A 16,036-nucleotide genomic window follows, 5' to 3' on the forward strand; every position below is an offset into this window, starting at 1 on the left:
ATAGTGAATCAGACTTAAATACTGACATAAAATAATCAAGAAATGTGTAAATGACTATCAAATAAAAAGGGAAAATAATGTGTTTCGCAAAGGTTTTATACTTCACCGTATAATGTCAGGTTATATTTTTTAAACCAACATTTACTCAGAAGAATTGGTTTGATCTTGAAAAAAAATTTAAATTAATTTTCTAATCCATGTTTCATATCTTTTCACAATTTATGATTGGATATTTTCTTCCTTGAAAATTATATTTGAAAAAGGAAACAAGTGCTCTGATTTCAGTTTTGTGACATTCGGAATTATACAATTAGTTGTTTTTTTTTCCAAACTTCATGTATAACATAAAAGGATAACTTTAACTTCTTTAAAAGTGTTGGTACACAATTTGGTATCCGTCAGTTAACCATTTATAGCACTCTGACACAGCTACATGTTTATCACTGAATGTATTTTATAAATATATAAATTATAGTATATATATACAGGCTTTTACTTAAGATGGGTAATTAGTTTATAGTCTCTTACATGTACGTGATGTATAAAACTATTGTCCACGAGAAATCAGTGAAATATGCTTCTTATTATGATTCAGGTAAAGACTGTATTGTATTTCTAATGAAATGAGTTAAGATTTAGATTGGTAATAAACTAGCATTATTAATGATAATAAACGAATGTGAACATCAAACAAATGAAGGGATTCTACATATAACAAAGTGTTTTCTTCATTGAAGAATAAAATTATATAGAACAAAATTTTCTGTTATAAGATTTAGTTTGTTCTCCTGAGAGGTATAGAAAGGTCACTTAAATCCTTCTCTTTTTGTACAGGAAGAAATCTGTAATGTTCATAGACACTCTTACACTCTTTATCAATGAGATGTACATCACTGAACGTCAGTTTTAGGCGCCATTTTTCCACATGTTCAGAAGAGTTAGCACGTTTGCTACAAATCGCACAACTGTGCAGCCCCATACTGGTAATACCAGTTATATAGTTTCGGACAGCGGAGGTAAAGTTCATGCCCGTGAAGTCATAAAGCGATTTAGAAGTTTTTATGGGACTAGACGCTAGGTCCTCATAATAAAGACGCTTTATACGTCCCGGATACCTGGTCCGGTACACCTCCGAGAAATAGTGGTCTCCCTCCATTGCTCTGCACTTTTGTTTTGCGAATCCTACATTGTACCTTGTTGTATTTGACAATGAAACTGAAAAAAAAAATCAATAATAAAAGCTATTCTAATGATTAATATGAAGCTTACAATACATTAAATCCCTGAAAGAATCGTAAACAAATTGTGAATTTTCGGATTTGTATGTACATGTAGTTTGTGGAATCCACACTGCAATGCTTAGGGCAAGTTATTTCATTCCAGGAAGCAAAAAAGATTTTGGGATCTATAATTATAAACTGTGTGATTTGTTCCGGATTGACATACAACATTGGAAAAAAGGAAGCCCAGTCAAAAAAGTCTACAGAAATATTTAACCTTGAAATTTTATCTCGCATAATTTTATCATAGAAAATTACTGCTTTGATTTGTGTTTACTTCTTTATCTATCATTCATCCAGTTGGGTTTTTCTCGGTGATAGTAAACAGAATTGAACATTTAAAAGTTATCCGTTTATGCCAAAAACCTTACGAAAGATGTCATAACTCTACAAAGCTCTAAAAAATTAATTATTTCATACTTAATTATTAAACATTTGAAATCGAAAGAATATCGAATGATCAAAAGGTTAAAGGAAATGTTATAGAATTTAAGATCAAGGCAATTTATTGTCGACATCAGATAAACATACTGATGAATTCATTACGAGACCCTTGTCATTTAAGAAAAACCGAGTAGATCTGTCAAATTTCCTGACACGCTTTTTCTCAGGTCCCAAAAAGCATATGTATCATTGTAGTTTGTCATCAAACACAGGTAAGCCCTATGTTGATTGACCTCTGGCGCTCTTTGCAAAAATAGCGAAAACGTGATTATAAATTGTTTTCAATTATTCACTTATCAAAGAGAACTTTAAAGACAATTGACAGTTTATTTAAAAAGATGAATTACTTTGTAGCGATATTTCCATAGTGACTCTTATTTACAGAGAAATTTGCATTAAAAAAATTCGTATTTAAAATAATCTTCAACAAGCTTTCATAAGGGTTCACATGTACAGTACATGTATCATATCTTTAAGTACTAAATATTTAGCTATAAAAAAATCTTTCTGTGAAATAAGCAATAGTGTTATATGTATTTTAAAACCAGAGTTTATTAAACAAGAAACAAAAGTTAAAACGTTTAATATTGACACAATTTATCGTGTATAATGTAATTTCTTTGCTTACCTATAGAATTCACCTGCGCCCTGGGATCTCTGACGAGATGAATGACTTTCAGACGGGGGTATCTCTTCAGGTAGATCTCTACGTACTGCATAGGTAGTCTTATGGTTTTAATAGTCCGATATTTTGAATTTTGGCACATTTTTTCTAATTCTACGGCACAAAGTTGTGTTGCTAGTTTTTTATTTATGCTCTGTCCTACTTTTCTCACGTAGCACTTAATAAATTTATTGGTTTTATTTCCAAATGTCTGAAATCCGTGAACTAATGTTCCAAAGTCAAGTTTAGAAAAATCACAGTCAAAGTATGAGTTGAAGATCGTAAATGCTCGATTGAAGAATAGTTTCCTTTCAATAGTTCTGTAAAAAATTATAAAAATGTATGCAAGCCAATTGGAGAAAATGGAATTATTAAATGTTTTAAACATAAAGGAAAAATTGCAATGATCAATAAAAGTATAGTAACATAATCGTAGTTAAGAAGAGGATATTAAATGTCATTTAAGCTGCAAAAATGTACAAGGAAAATATCAATATTGTATTTGTGACTGAAAAATAAACGCTAGTTTAGAGTCCAACAGTTTATCTTTTATACCATCAAGAAGAAGGTATGGAAGCTTAAGTTTTGCTAATAAAATATCTAAGAGACATATATGTATGTGTACATATAGCATGAAATAAAGATATGCTAACACAAGGCGTATGTAACCATAAATCAAATAACCCTATCAAAAATACTAATTTTTTACTCTTGTAAATCAAAATATCAAAGTATTTACTATAGTAAACAAAGTATAAACAGTTTTTGCTAAAAGTAACTAACTTAAAAAATATTTTTATTATGAAATTCAAAGTTTAATATTCCATTAATCTCAATTCTCAAATGGAAAAAAAATGGTTTAAAAAGAAAAAAATATTACTTGTATGTTCAAATGTTATTTCTCAATTTAACCTCATTGATATGGAATTTGAGAGATATTTTTGTTGGAAATCTGAACAAAGTTCTAAATTTTCATAGTAAATAAAGGTCCTTGGTAAGTTTCAAATTATCAAAGTATCTCAATTTATTAAAGAATGTTTTTTACTATAGAAAACTTTAGTTAACTATAAGAAATTTTTGTTATGAAGTTTTTTGTTAAATATATTTGAAATGAAAACGTAATAAAAGGGTATCTGAACACAACTCACACAAATTTGCCATTTAAAAGTTGCACGGACTGAAGTTTCTTTCCCATCTTTTCTGTAAAGTGTAGAGGTTCATACACATAAAAAGAATCTGGGTCCTGCTGTAAGATATCACCCGTCATAGACGAACCACTCCGAATATAGGCTATAATTAGTATCTGCGTAACGTTGGAACTGGTAGTCTGTGTTGTGTGTTGTATTTTAGATTTATTTGAAGAGACATCGATTGCAGGAGATGTAAGATTTGGATTTCTTGTTGTTAATTGTTTTTGGTTTAATTTATAAAAGATATTTTTGTCATTGTCCATAGCAACAACTCTTGTAACCTTTGTTGTGACCTTGAGCAAGTTGAACGTCTGCCCAGCCGTTGTTCCTTGTATGACGTAGGAGTCTAGGCGCCGACCTTCTCGTACATATGACCTTTCCTGCACTGAAAACATAATTCATATTTTATCAATACTCCTTACCTAGATATATGAACCCTGTAATATATTTGGTGCTCATGATAACTGTGCAATTAGATATCACTTAACATGGGACTAACTGAAAAAAAAGCTACATATAGCATCATACAAGTTGAACCTGTTTACGTACTTTTGCTTAATTAATGTCATTGAATATTATTTATCTTTCCTGAATCTTTTTGATGACCAGGACATATTGCCAGTAAGTTAGCTGTTGAGTTTAACCCGTTACATTACTAAGGCTTCCTTACATAGCGTTGACTTCTCACCTGCAAAAAGTGTTAAATACAGGTGTGCAGTGGCGATAATTAGGCCTAATGTGAGGACGACACGCTTCCATCGCTTCTTTATCATCTGTAAGACATAGTGATGAATGTGGTCACTCTCAGAAACATTTATTAAAAGTATAATAAATTGACTAAGGGTTAATGGTCTCCTTCAGTAACGCCAAATATCCAGAATACATAATTAAAAATAAAATCTGAATAACAAAAGATGCAAAGGAGTTCTGATTGAGAGAAATTTGTGTCTTGATTATTTTGACATTTATTTTTATTTAAGTCTATCAATAAATATAACCGAATGTTAAATTCTTTGTCATCTCTCTCTCTTGCCTTTTGGGATTTGAATAACGAAGAGGATGAATTTATGTATTATTAAAGTTATTTGTATAAACACTTTCGATACCTTTTTCTTCAACAAATGTGGATTTTCAAATTTACATAACAGATATTGCTCTGTTTAAATATCTATTATTAACTCATTTACCACGTCAAACTATGAGTTTCATACAAATGAATATAATGAATTTAACATAAGAGAAAGAAAAATCACGCATACATGTATGTAATAAGTATGTACATGTATATTGCAAAATGATTTATATGTCCGATGGAACGGGTGTTGTGCATATTGGGTTTATTTTTCTAATAAATATAAAATTAATGATAAACACTGTAATAAACTCACTTACCTACCAACTAACTTACTAGTGTACTTACTTATTTACAAACATACCTGATCTATAAGAAAATCTAATATAGTTAGAAAAAAGATAAGGAAATTAGTAAATAAGATACAGTTTTTAGCGTATTGCATATTACAGTACCAGTAAACGTACAATCAGGAAAAAATGTCGAAGTGGGTTAAGAGAAGTATATCATATAAATTAATATAAAAACATTGTGGAAGTCTGAAGCAAAAGCTTAAGGCTGTACTTAAGAACCGACAACACAATTCATTAAAATTCAAATTACTTGATATGATATATGCTCCATTTTACAATAAACAGAAATTTACATATTTTATCAGCGCCATATTTTTTTTTTTGTTTTGAAATGTTTCTGAATTGAAAGATAGTTGACCTTTTCAGTAGTCTCGTTTGATGTGTGTTTTTTGAAGTAGAGATGTTTGAACGAAAATCTCATAATGATAGAGCCTTTATAGCCTTTTTTGACGTTGTACATTTTGAATAGTTAGAAATGTGAAGTGTATTCCTTACACAGTGCATGTGATTTGATTTAGACAAATCAGACTTAGGGAATCATGAGTAAAATCAAATGAAATGTCAACTTATAATTTATTTCACATGCGTATTTTTTTTTAATTTTTTACAAAAGCACACACAGGTGTTATTAACTGTGCAACAAGGTGCATATATCAATATTTTAATTCTGGTTGCAGCGTTTCCTTTGATTTGATCGACAAAAGGTTTACAAGTACGTACATGTAGTATATCGTATAACCTTTGTTGCCTATGTCAAAATACGACTTATGTCAAAAAAAAATATAAATTCACTTGAGTTTACACTTCAATTACAACTTGAAGTTGTTTTTTTTACACTTCATGTTGGAAAATAAAATTATAAGGAATAAACTTAAAAGATACCCAAGTTATACTTGTATAACCTGAGTAGGAACAGTAACGCTTTTTTTAATATACCGTGGTTTAAAGGAAGAGTGAACTGCCCCAACTCAGATTATACAGTATAACTTTGGTAGCTTTAAATGAGTTATAACACACACAAATCACTCATGGTAAATACATTTGTCAGTCTATCTCATCGTTTGCAAAGATGTAGGTATTTATTTTTTATATACATCATAGCAGTATTAAATGATTCAGAAATAAATGTTTTAGAGGCAATAACCTTTTAAGTACGGATTGCATTATTTTTATTCACAATTTTCACCAAAATCCATTCTAATTGTACGTACCGATATGTCAATCATGATTATGTATTTTCATTCTCGATCATATAACAGCTTTCTTTTAAAAGGAACAACCGATGAAAAAATCACCATAGCTCAATCACAACTCTTTTTAATTCCAAAATCACAATTATCGGTTATTGAGCTCCAATGCACAATATTCCAAAACAAAGACATCCGACTTTCTTCAAACCACCACTATTTAGTAAAATAATTTTCCCATCGTAAATGTCTGATTTACACATAAACAGGATATAAAAGGCATCACTCACAGTACAGGAGCATCAGACCACTGACAGTGTTCTAGTCCCCTTCACAAGACGAGGTTTCACGGGCCTACTTAATTCTCATGACCCGCGAAATGACAAGCGTAAAAGGACTTCTCACTTTAAGACAAAAGTTTAAGCCCTGCATAAATCATACACACCCAACCGTAGTAATGATGGATTAACAGTTTTTAATTTGATGCAGGCTAATTGGATGCAAAGCTTGACAAATTGATCAAATAATGAACTATGATTAAGAGTGTGGTACTAGTTTTAAACAAAAAATAACTTTTTGATAGTGAAATAGTAACATGTTCAATTCCTGTTACTTCAATCAAAGCTATATATTGGTATATGAGGTGTCGCTGTAAAATTTATACGTCACTGTATATAAAATATAGACTAAATTTCGATACAAAAATCAAAGAAACATGACGAAAAGTGAATAACGATAAAGAAACCAAGGATAAACGATACCAAACATTGAAAATAATAAACCTATAATTTTTTTTTTCAGATTGTTTCTTTTTTTATATTAGTTCTATAGTATTTATAACACTAAGTAATATTTTCTTATATAAATTAAAGTTTTACATTCTAAGATAAAGTGAAACTCATCAGCAATATGAGTATAATTACACAATGCACAAAGTCTTTTGCAAAGAGATATCCCATATCGTCTCCATGCAATAATCTAATGGTAAACGATGGATTGCGAAGAGAAATTTTAAAAGATTTTTTCCTCTTAATTTCGGAGATATTTTTTTGACATAATTTTCACATTATAATTTAATGTTTTGCTTTAAATATTCTGTACACTTAATAAAGCCTTGTCGATCATAGGTGTTCATAGGTGTTCCTTTTTAACTAAAAGAAGACAAAAAATTAACATTCTTTCTTTCCAGTATTCGAAATTGAGAGTAGCAATGATCAGATTGAATCAACAACTAAAGGTTGAATAGGAGACGGCCATTTTGATAATTTGTTTTTTACTACGGATTTTTACGCATACCTGTTCAATACAGAGGGTCTGGGTGGTTTTGACTGGTTATAGGGGATACTTACTCTTTAAAGGCACCTAATCCATATTTTTGCCCTATTCACAATTTGTATTGTTATCGGATCTATAAGACTGAACACTATTCGAAATCTTTATCTTTTTCATTTATTAAATACAGAAAAGTCTGGGCCTAAAATCAACAAATCTTCCTCATCAGAATATCATTCACATAAATGTATATAGATGCCCCAAGACAAATTTATACGACTAAATCCTATAGATGAAACAAATTTTAAAATATATAGTTTTGTTTTTTACGAATTTTTAAAAGCTGTTATTTTTTTTCCAGAATTCATTATTTGAAATTGAGTTAGATGGTGTATCGTTATAAATACCGGTAATATTTTGAAATTAAATCTGTCTCTAGATTAATAGGAATCAAACAAAAGCAGCATATTGTGTTATTCTGTCATACTTTGAAAGACATACACTGTAACATGCAACCTATTGCTAAAGTGTAGGGAGGTACCAAGAAAAAGAAAGAAAAAAAAGTTAAAATATCATTTAGCATGTTCTGTTCAAGTACATAGACTAAGAAATGTTAGCACAAATGCTGGCTATGCTGCATGTCGATATTTTATTACGATATCAAGAGATCAATACAAAATTCCTCTGTGTCATCCGTAATTTCAACAAAGCGATAATTATGTTACACTAGGGAGGCTAATGAAGGAGTATTAGTTTTATAGCCAGGCTTTCATAAAAGTTTAATCACTTTTACATTCTCTCATGTTCTAGATTATCAATTTTGCTGTCTTATGAAATTGGTCAATTTGATATCAGCAAACGAATATCCGCATAATTTTATTACTAGGACATTTCATTTGAAAAAGGCATTGAGTTTGATTGAGCATGATTGATAAGAGATAAGAATGTCTTTTTAACACATGTATATGATGCATTCCTCTCCAGTATTTAATTTAAAAAGGTTGTGTAAGGAGCTTGTCTGTTTTTATCACTTTATATATCAACTGCAGTTTCATTTGCATTTTCCATTTTTATTTAAAATCTAAATTAATGACAATAATGAATTTAATATGAGTTCAGGGAAAACTTTCAACAAAAATAAGAGTAATTGCATACCTAATATACTAAAATATGGTGTGGTCATTAAATCGTCAATTTTACAGAGATTTGTCAGAAGTCAACGATCATCATAAACATTTCAGATAGACATCAGCATGATTTTCATAATTAGGAAATTTGAAAATGTCAAACAGGTGTTTCCTCTTTGAAATTTGGTAAAAACAAATATGTCAAACTTTTTTTTCAAAATGAAGAGACTAAATTTTGCATTTTTTCTGTGTTGATCCTCTCATTCAATACATTCATTTAAAACTTTAACGAATGATAAACCTTGCATTTTAATCGAAACTGCTCCATTTGCTAGCAAAAAAAAAAACAAAACAAAAACAAAAAAAAAAAAAAAACAAAAAAAAAAAAAAAAAAAAAATACAAAATCAAGTTTAAAATTAATATCCTTTCAGTATAAACAGTCGAATGTGGTAAAATATAAGTGCACTAATTTTATAAATTCCCTCCCAACCCCCAACCACCACCCCTACCCTTCCCACAAAAAAATGGGAAAACATACTAGAAAAATATAACTTACCTTGTTATATGGCTTATAAGAAGGGAAAGATGGAACATCTACAGCAATTCATCTAAAATGGAAGGATATGCAACTACATTGTAATCTGATATCAACGTCTAACCCATTGGCTATAAGCCATAAGAGCTTCCAATGGATCCTGTTTTTATGACTATGTAGCAGACTGTATTTCAGTCCCAGGGTATACACACATGGCAAGAAGCGTGAAATTTTCTATATAAGTAATCATCCTCTCATCTCTATATGTTTAATGGTTCGCTGCAGCAAGGAACGATGGAGCAGTAACCGTTAGACGAATCAATAGTAATGAAAAGCTCACCACATTCTCCACTTGTTTTATTCCGATTACTAATTGATAGAATTTGTAAATAAAATATAAATTACAAATTAAAAAATTCTTTCATAAGTGTTTGTAAAATACATCTCGTACTTTTGCTTGGAAGTGCAGTTTCAGTTTTGTGTGTGTATATGCTAATTTACAAATTCAAATTTTGTTAAAATTCAAATTTTGTTTAAAAAGCTTTATGTCCTATGCCTTCCCGAACAAATCTAAAACAAATTCGCTGCCAAGGTCCTAAATGATGAACTATATACTGAATGGTTCCATTTTATATACAGTTTTACGGGAGACATTTTCTTGGAATTTCTATAGTGAGAAATAGAGCTAAAAATTGACCTAACATACTTTTGTGAACAATTAAATGTGCATTTTATATGTTACTACTGAACAAAGATGAATATAAAAGATATGAATTTTGCAATTGTATGGTATTTTAAGTATTATTCATGATTGAGACTTTACTTTCTAGATCTTAATCTTGTAGCTTTAATGGGGTCAGGTATACTAGGGAGAGGGCTAAAATAGCCCAATCCCTTTCACTTTTTGTGAATAAAATTATGTATAAGTAAAATGAAAATACTCTGAGAATATATTTCAAAGAACTTTTTTCTGGATGGAGCCCCATTCCCACTGGAGTTCCTTGTACATATCTTTTTAAACTGGCATAATTTGAGACGTGATATTCTTTTAACGACTCCTAATGCTTTCAGTTGGGTTTCAATCAGTTCTGTTTTCCGACCACGGATGTGTAACAACAGCATTGCCTTTTTTAGAAACTCCGTAGTGTTTTTCTTAGTTACGACACGTGCTTATTGATACAAATAGTAAGATCAAATTTGCTTATATGAGTGAATATATACGTATTGTTTTCTCGGAAATACTAAACAAGCATACATATACCTAACATTCATCGACATTCCTTTAGCACAACATACTCAAACTCAATGCAGTTTCTACACTTCAGCCACAGAGAAACACTACCGATTTAAATCCATCTGAAAACACTTTGGATCGAAGAAAGAAGACACTTGGTCAAATTTTTACAACCACTTAATAAATGTGTGGAAAATACTCTCGTGGGAATGGTACTTAATTCCGGAAGCATTCTCTGAAAACTCAGTTCATTGCATTTTATTAATTAGTTGAAGTAAGATTAAGATTTGAGATGTTATTCGTACATGCAAAAAGGGATCAAATACACAATGGAAGGAGAAATTTCAATCGGGAATGAAAAAAAACATATAAAATTGCAAAATTCATTATATCTGTTATATTCGTTTTTGTTTAGTAGTTATACATGTATTTTCAAAATGTACGTTTAATTTCTTCACAAAAGCATGTATGCTAAAAGGTTTTTTTGAGTTGTGTATGAGATATAAACGTTAGACCAAAGAAATGCTGAAGTCAACGAAGAAACATGGTGTGGTGATATACAAACTTTGTAAATATTCTGAGACACTTCAAAAGACAAATGTAATTAAAAAACAATTTCAATTATTTCTGCTATATATCATTTCTATACTCTTCTTTATTCATCTTCGCACCATTTAAAATGATATATTGGCCAATCATACAGTGTTTTTACCAAAGGGTCTACTTTGTGTGTAATTTGTAGAGAAGGAAATAAAGATTCGAAAACCTGTCTCATTTAATTACGATGAAAAAATGGGTTATGTAGGCCGACAGCATAAAGAAACATTTGAATATTCAATAATTCTATCACAGTTTAACATGTTTAAGAGGCAACACTATTGGCATTACTTTTTGAAAGTTCAATTTAGAACTCAGTAGTTATTTTACATAAACCAAGGTCACGTGAACTATTCAAACCAGGAATGCTATCGTTTTCGTAATAGTATAAAAATGCACTTCAAATTTTGATCTTTTTAGTCTGATGATGTCAAGAGACGTAAATGATATACACAATACATCGTTTTGACCGAGTAAAGTGCAATAAAATGCAAGCTAGTGTTACAAATTTGTTAATCGATTAGACCTATGACTTAACATGACTTATCAAATAGTTATGTAGAGATCCAGTGCAGCAGTTCCTAAAGTGTTTTTTTAAAAGATACAAGTCATATACGATAACAAATATGAAATGATTCTGTAAGCGACATACTTGTCAAATTTATAATCGATTATTCGATTCAAACATCAGATCGAAACAGATGTTGTACCTAAGATGGTGATAGAAGCACATCCGTAATGGCGAAGGTCCTTGCAAAATTAGCGAAAGGCAAGAAAACAAAAGATGGAACTTTATAACCGTCTCTCGCTCCTGCAAATGAGTAGGAGCGACTACTAGTAATTGGTTTGAGACCACCACCACTAAGGGGCATATAGGTTGCCAGCGTCTTTGCTCCGTAACCAAAGATGTTGAATGGATATTGATTAGATATTGGTTAGTATTATTGTATTGTTTCATAGAGGATATTGAAATGCAAAGTTGAAACAAAGACCCCCCCCCCCCCACAAAAAAAAAAAAAACTGATACTGGTGTAAAGAAACGATATTCAAAACCAAATTAAAACATGCGTGATAATAAGCATACAAGCCAAGACAAAATTAGGGAAAAAACAAACAAACAAAAGCAAAACAAACAAACAAAAATACAACAACAAAATTGAGAACACAGCCTACCCCCAACCCCTCGAAAAAGCATACAAACCTATACAAAGTCGATTAAAACAGACACACAAACACAGATTAATAAACTCAAACACTCAAACAAACCAAAAATAAATACAGAAGTCCATAAAACGTAAAAATTCAATAAAACAATTAAAAAAAATAACCAACACATACAATTAAATTCATTCAACAGTGATTCACTAACAGTCATAGGTACAGCATTGTATCAGGTTTTTTTCAGTCATAATATGAAAACTCTTGAGGGTAAAAATAGGCATAGCTGTCAAACGAATGCCGCAAATTTTGCTTATTTCTAACGGTTAATTACAAAATTTAATTACACGTCACACAAATAAAGTCATTGAATAATAACATCACAGTATAAAATGCCCCAGGAAAAAATCCAAGCGGCAGACAATACACGTTTAACGAGAGCCAGTGCGTTTTGTTTTCTATTTATGGAACAATATTGCTAATGATAAGTGTCTATAGCCGAAGTATTATATGCTTTCTTCAGAAATATAGAATTCTTTACTTCAACACTATTACGTAATTGCATAAACTTACCTTAGAATATATATATTTAAATGCAATGAGCGTCAAATTACGAAAAAAAAATGCATGAATTTAGATCCTCAAACATTTTTAACTTCCTAGGGACTAGAGCGCGTGGTAAATACTTATAACGACCAATTCCTTTAAAGTGCGCTTGCGATGCACGTGCAAGGTACAATGTCGACTTGTACCAGGTGTTGAGAACGTCCGTGGTCAGTTTACCAAGGAACATGGTCATTTTATTGAGAAAGAATTCGTGGACAATGTGTGTATTACATGTATCAATATCGAAAGTACAAGTTAGTGTTTAGAAATAATTTTGCAACGAGGTAGTGGAAATGCTTGGTGACCAAGTTTAACGTTGAAAAAAACCTAAATACTCAGTATATATATAACGTATAACCGGACCATTCGGAAAATAAAATTTCTTGCAAGGGGAGTTAAAAAAATGTAGGACGATAAAAACAATTGTATTACAATCGCTCATTAAAATAAATTTCAATAAATTCGAATGAACAGCTTGCTACAAAAATGTATTGATTTTAACTTTACAGACAGAATTCGTCAGTTTTTAATCAGCTACCGATTTTTACACAATAACCCTGTTGTAGATGCATAATCCAGTTCACAATAAAGAATTCATAGTCAGCTTTACCTTAATCATACAACATTTAATGACAGTTCTGTTACAAGAAAGGAAAACTGTGAAAAAGCAGATTTAAGTCTTTAGATAACATCAAAATTAATTAAAAAGCCCTAACGATTTTATCACAATATCTTACTTAAACAAGTCCCTGCCGTTTGTCCAAACTGACAAAGCTTTTGTGATCGATTGTGTGATGTACCAGATAGACTATAGTAGTATATACAGTAACAAAAAAGGTACAAGTACGTAAAAGAAATTTCAATAGCAACTGGAATAAAAACACTATAAAACTTTGACCTCAGGTCAAGATTAAAAAAAAACAACTTTAGATCTCGCTTTTTATGTGTGCTATCTAGTTTATTTTGTATACATGTAAATGTATGCTTGTTACTGTTGAGTACTTTTCCTTCTTTTATTTTTCCTATATTTATGTATAATTTAAACCCTTTGTTGAAATTAATCTGGCGCCTTTGGCCATGATTTAAACATGCTTGTATGTAATCCGAAAAATTGTAGCCTCGGTTTCATTTCTTTTTTTTCTTTTTTTTTTTTTTTAATCTTTTTTATATGTGTTTGTTTTTGCTTTTTTTTTTAAATAATAAAGATTTTGAATAGTTCTAAATTAGAACACACCATTTTTGAAGGCGTCCCAATGCTTGAACACGCTTTAATATGTACGAGTATATGTTACTACTATATGTTATAAACATTTCGCAAATTCAATGGTCGTTACGATGACCTTGTTTGCAAATACAATCTATCGTTAATTAAGTCGAATGTTGACTAACGTCTATCATACCGAATTGCTTACGATTTTTTCCGTATACCCGATCATGACACAGAGCACATGGCAGGTGTCACCGGTCGACAGGAGATGCTCTATCCTCCATGGCATCCGATCCCACCTGTGTTTTCAGAGGTTCATGTTTGCTCTGCTTATAATTTGTATATTGTTTAATTAATTGAACTTGCGAGCATGGTAACTGTTCGTCATTTTCACATTTCATGTACATGTCCATAATTATCCATTTGAATAAAATCTCTATAACCCCCAGATACTTTAAGTCAATTTGCTTGAATTTTGTCCTGGGCTGCTGAAAAACATAAGTTACAGTTGTTAGCTTACAAATACACTATACGTTTATACTGACGTCAGAAAGACTTTGACCCGGGTTACGGTGACCTTTAAAGTGGGGGTAAGCATCGATAACCATTTCTTAGTTTTGTCATTATATAGCACTCACTTCATATATGGTACACTTTTGTGAGTGTTCAAAATATATGTTTCTCCCCTAATTTTCAGCAACTCGAGTTATTTTCAATTTTTAAAAGGCAAGTAACATTAATGAGTACCATGATTAAGAAGTAGGCTGATGATGATGCATATAACATGATGAATTTATATCTTAAATTGATCGGGCACAAATTGAATTAATGTTTGTCCATGCAAATAACTTTTTTGCACCTACTGTTTACAAGTGCACAAGTCAAAATGTGATGACTTTGATCATGATACAATTGGAGTAAATATACATATAGACTAAATACCTTATTGGTTAAAGATATCTACAGGGTAAAAATAATATACATGTAGTGATCATTCTGAGATAGTCCAAGATTTTTATCTTTTTTTAAGATGGGTGTTTTCATTATTTACCCACAGTTTGTTTAAGTTATTCTATGTCCACCGATCAGGGGATTTTTAATAAGGATAACGCGTTTGATGAAAAATAATTATATGGATTTTTAGATTGAGCTAAATATTTTATGATTATTCAAATGATAAAGATTTGAATTCCTTATTAATAAATGTTAATTAGCTAAAATCTTGTTGAAAATTCGAAGAATATATTAATATAAATCTATTGTGTCAACTACAAATCTTTGCATTCATTTGTATTGTCTGGTCGTCACAAAAGCAATGCGTACTAGACCATATTATCAACTTAGGCATAATCAACACACGAAGATGGGACAAAAATACAGTCATTATGTCATAATATACAATAAATCACTATATTCTTATAGGCAAACAAATATATATTATACTTACTTGAATTTTGGAAATCTTCCTTGAAACACAATTAGAAATCTTAAACAACGCAAATTATGACAAACAAAATACTTGCTGCAGATAAAGAAAAATAGTGTAATCTAGCTCAAATATCGCTCGGTGATCAACCACAAAATCTGAATTCGTTGACAAAAATTGACACAGCTGAATAACTTTGAAGTCTTGACAATGTAGCATGGAGCATGTTAATTAATAAATTTTATGCATTCTCTTTGTGTGAAAGAAAGTCAATGCACCATGTGTCACAAGGAATCCGCAAGCGCTCATCGCAGAGAATTGTTAAAATAATTGCAAAGCTAAGTATAAATTCATACCGTTATCATTTTGTAATTGTGTTCCTCCTTAAAGGTAGATATTAAATTACAGCTGTTGCACTAAGCAGATTATTGGTGATAGCTGTAGATGGCGGTTCAATCACTCCTCCATATTATTTCAGTTTATTCCTATAGGTTGATGCCTCATAACAAAACTTCTTCCGCTTCAACGGTTTTCGATCTTGAACAAATCAGTGTCCATAGTATGGATTTATATGCGCTAAGGAAAATAAAACTCTGAAAAATAAAAAAAAAATCATCGTTTAATTTTTTTTCTCCTTCCATTCTCAACCTTTTAATTATTTTATGTAACCTAAGGCTCTGATC

General features: G+C 30.7%; 1 protein-coding gene across 3 annotated transcripts; it reads right to left on the reverse strand.

Moving 5' to 3' along the window:
* Positions 1-703: 703 nt before the first annotated feature.
* Positions 704-15,452, reverse strand: LOC133201685 (carbohydrate sulfotransferase 1-like). 3 transcript variants are annotated; one of them, XM_061337475.1, is made up of 6 exons: positions 15,375-15,452; positions 9,147-9,198; positions 4,267-4,351; positions 3,537-3,963; positions 2,353-2,708; positions 704-1,215 (listed from the first exon to the last, which is right to left on the reverse strand). In XM_061337475.1, exons 3-6 carry the CDS (start codon positions 4,349-4,351, stop codon positions 776-778), a joined length of 1,308 nt encoding a protein of 435 aa, XP_061193459.1. In that variant the 5' UTR covers positions 9,147-9,198; positions 15,375-15,452; the 3' UTR covers positions 704-775. The 3 variants fall into 3 exon arrangements, with proteins under 3 accessions (XP_061193459.1, XP_061193460.1, XP_061193458.1); XM_061337476.1 differs by lacking the exon at positions 15,375-15,452 and having other exon boundaries at positions 9,147-9,244; XM_061337474.1 differs by lacking the exons at positions 9,147-9,198; positions 15,375-15,452 and adding an exon at positions 6,215-6,672.
* Between the last annotated feature and the right edge of the window lie 584 nt (positions 15,453-16,036).

Source organism: Saccostrea echinata, unplaced genomic scaffold, assembly GCF_033153115.1.
Source record: "Saccostrea echinata isolate AGI-Se365-2 ecotype Australia unplaced genomic scaffold, CSIRO_AGI_Sech_v1 ptg000045l, whole genome shotgun sequence".
NCBI classification, from domain to species: Eukaryota; Metazoa; Mollusca; class Bivalvia; order Ostreida; family Ostreidae; genus Saccostrea; species Saccostrea echinata.

Bases quoted from the DNA above. Each gene is read 5' to 3' on its own strand.
- LOC133201685 (XM_061337474.1), bottom strand. The intron at 2,709-3,536 runs GTGAGTTGTGTT...AATTTTTTACAG, and splicing joins CTTTTAAATGGCAAATTTGT to AACTATTGAAAGGAAACTAT. The intron at 1,216-2,352 runs GTAAGCAAAGAA...TTTTTTTTTCAG, and splicing joins GGCGCAGGTGAATTCTATAG to TTTCATTGTCAAATACAACA.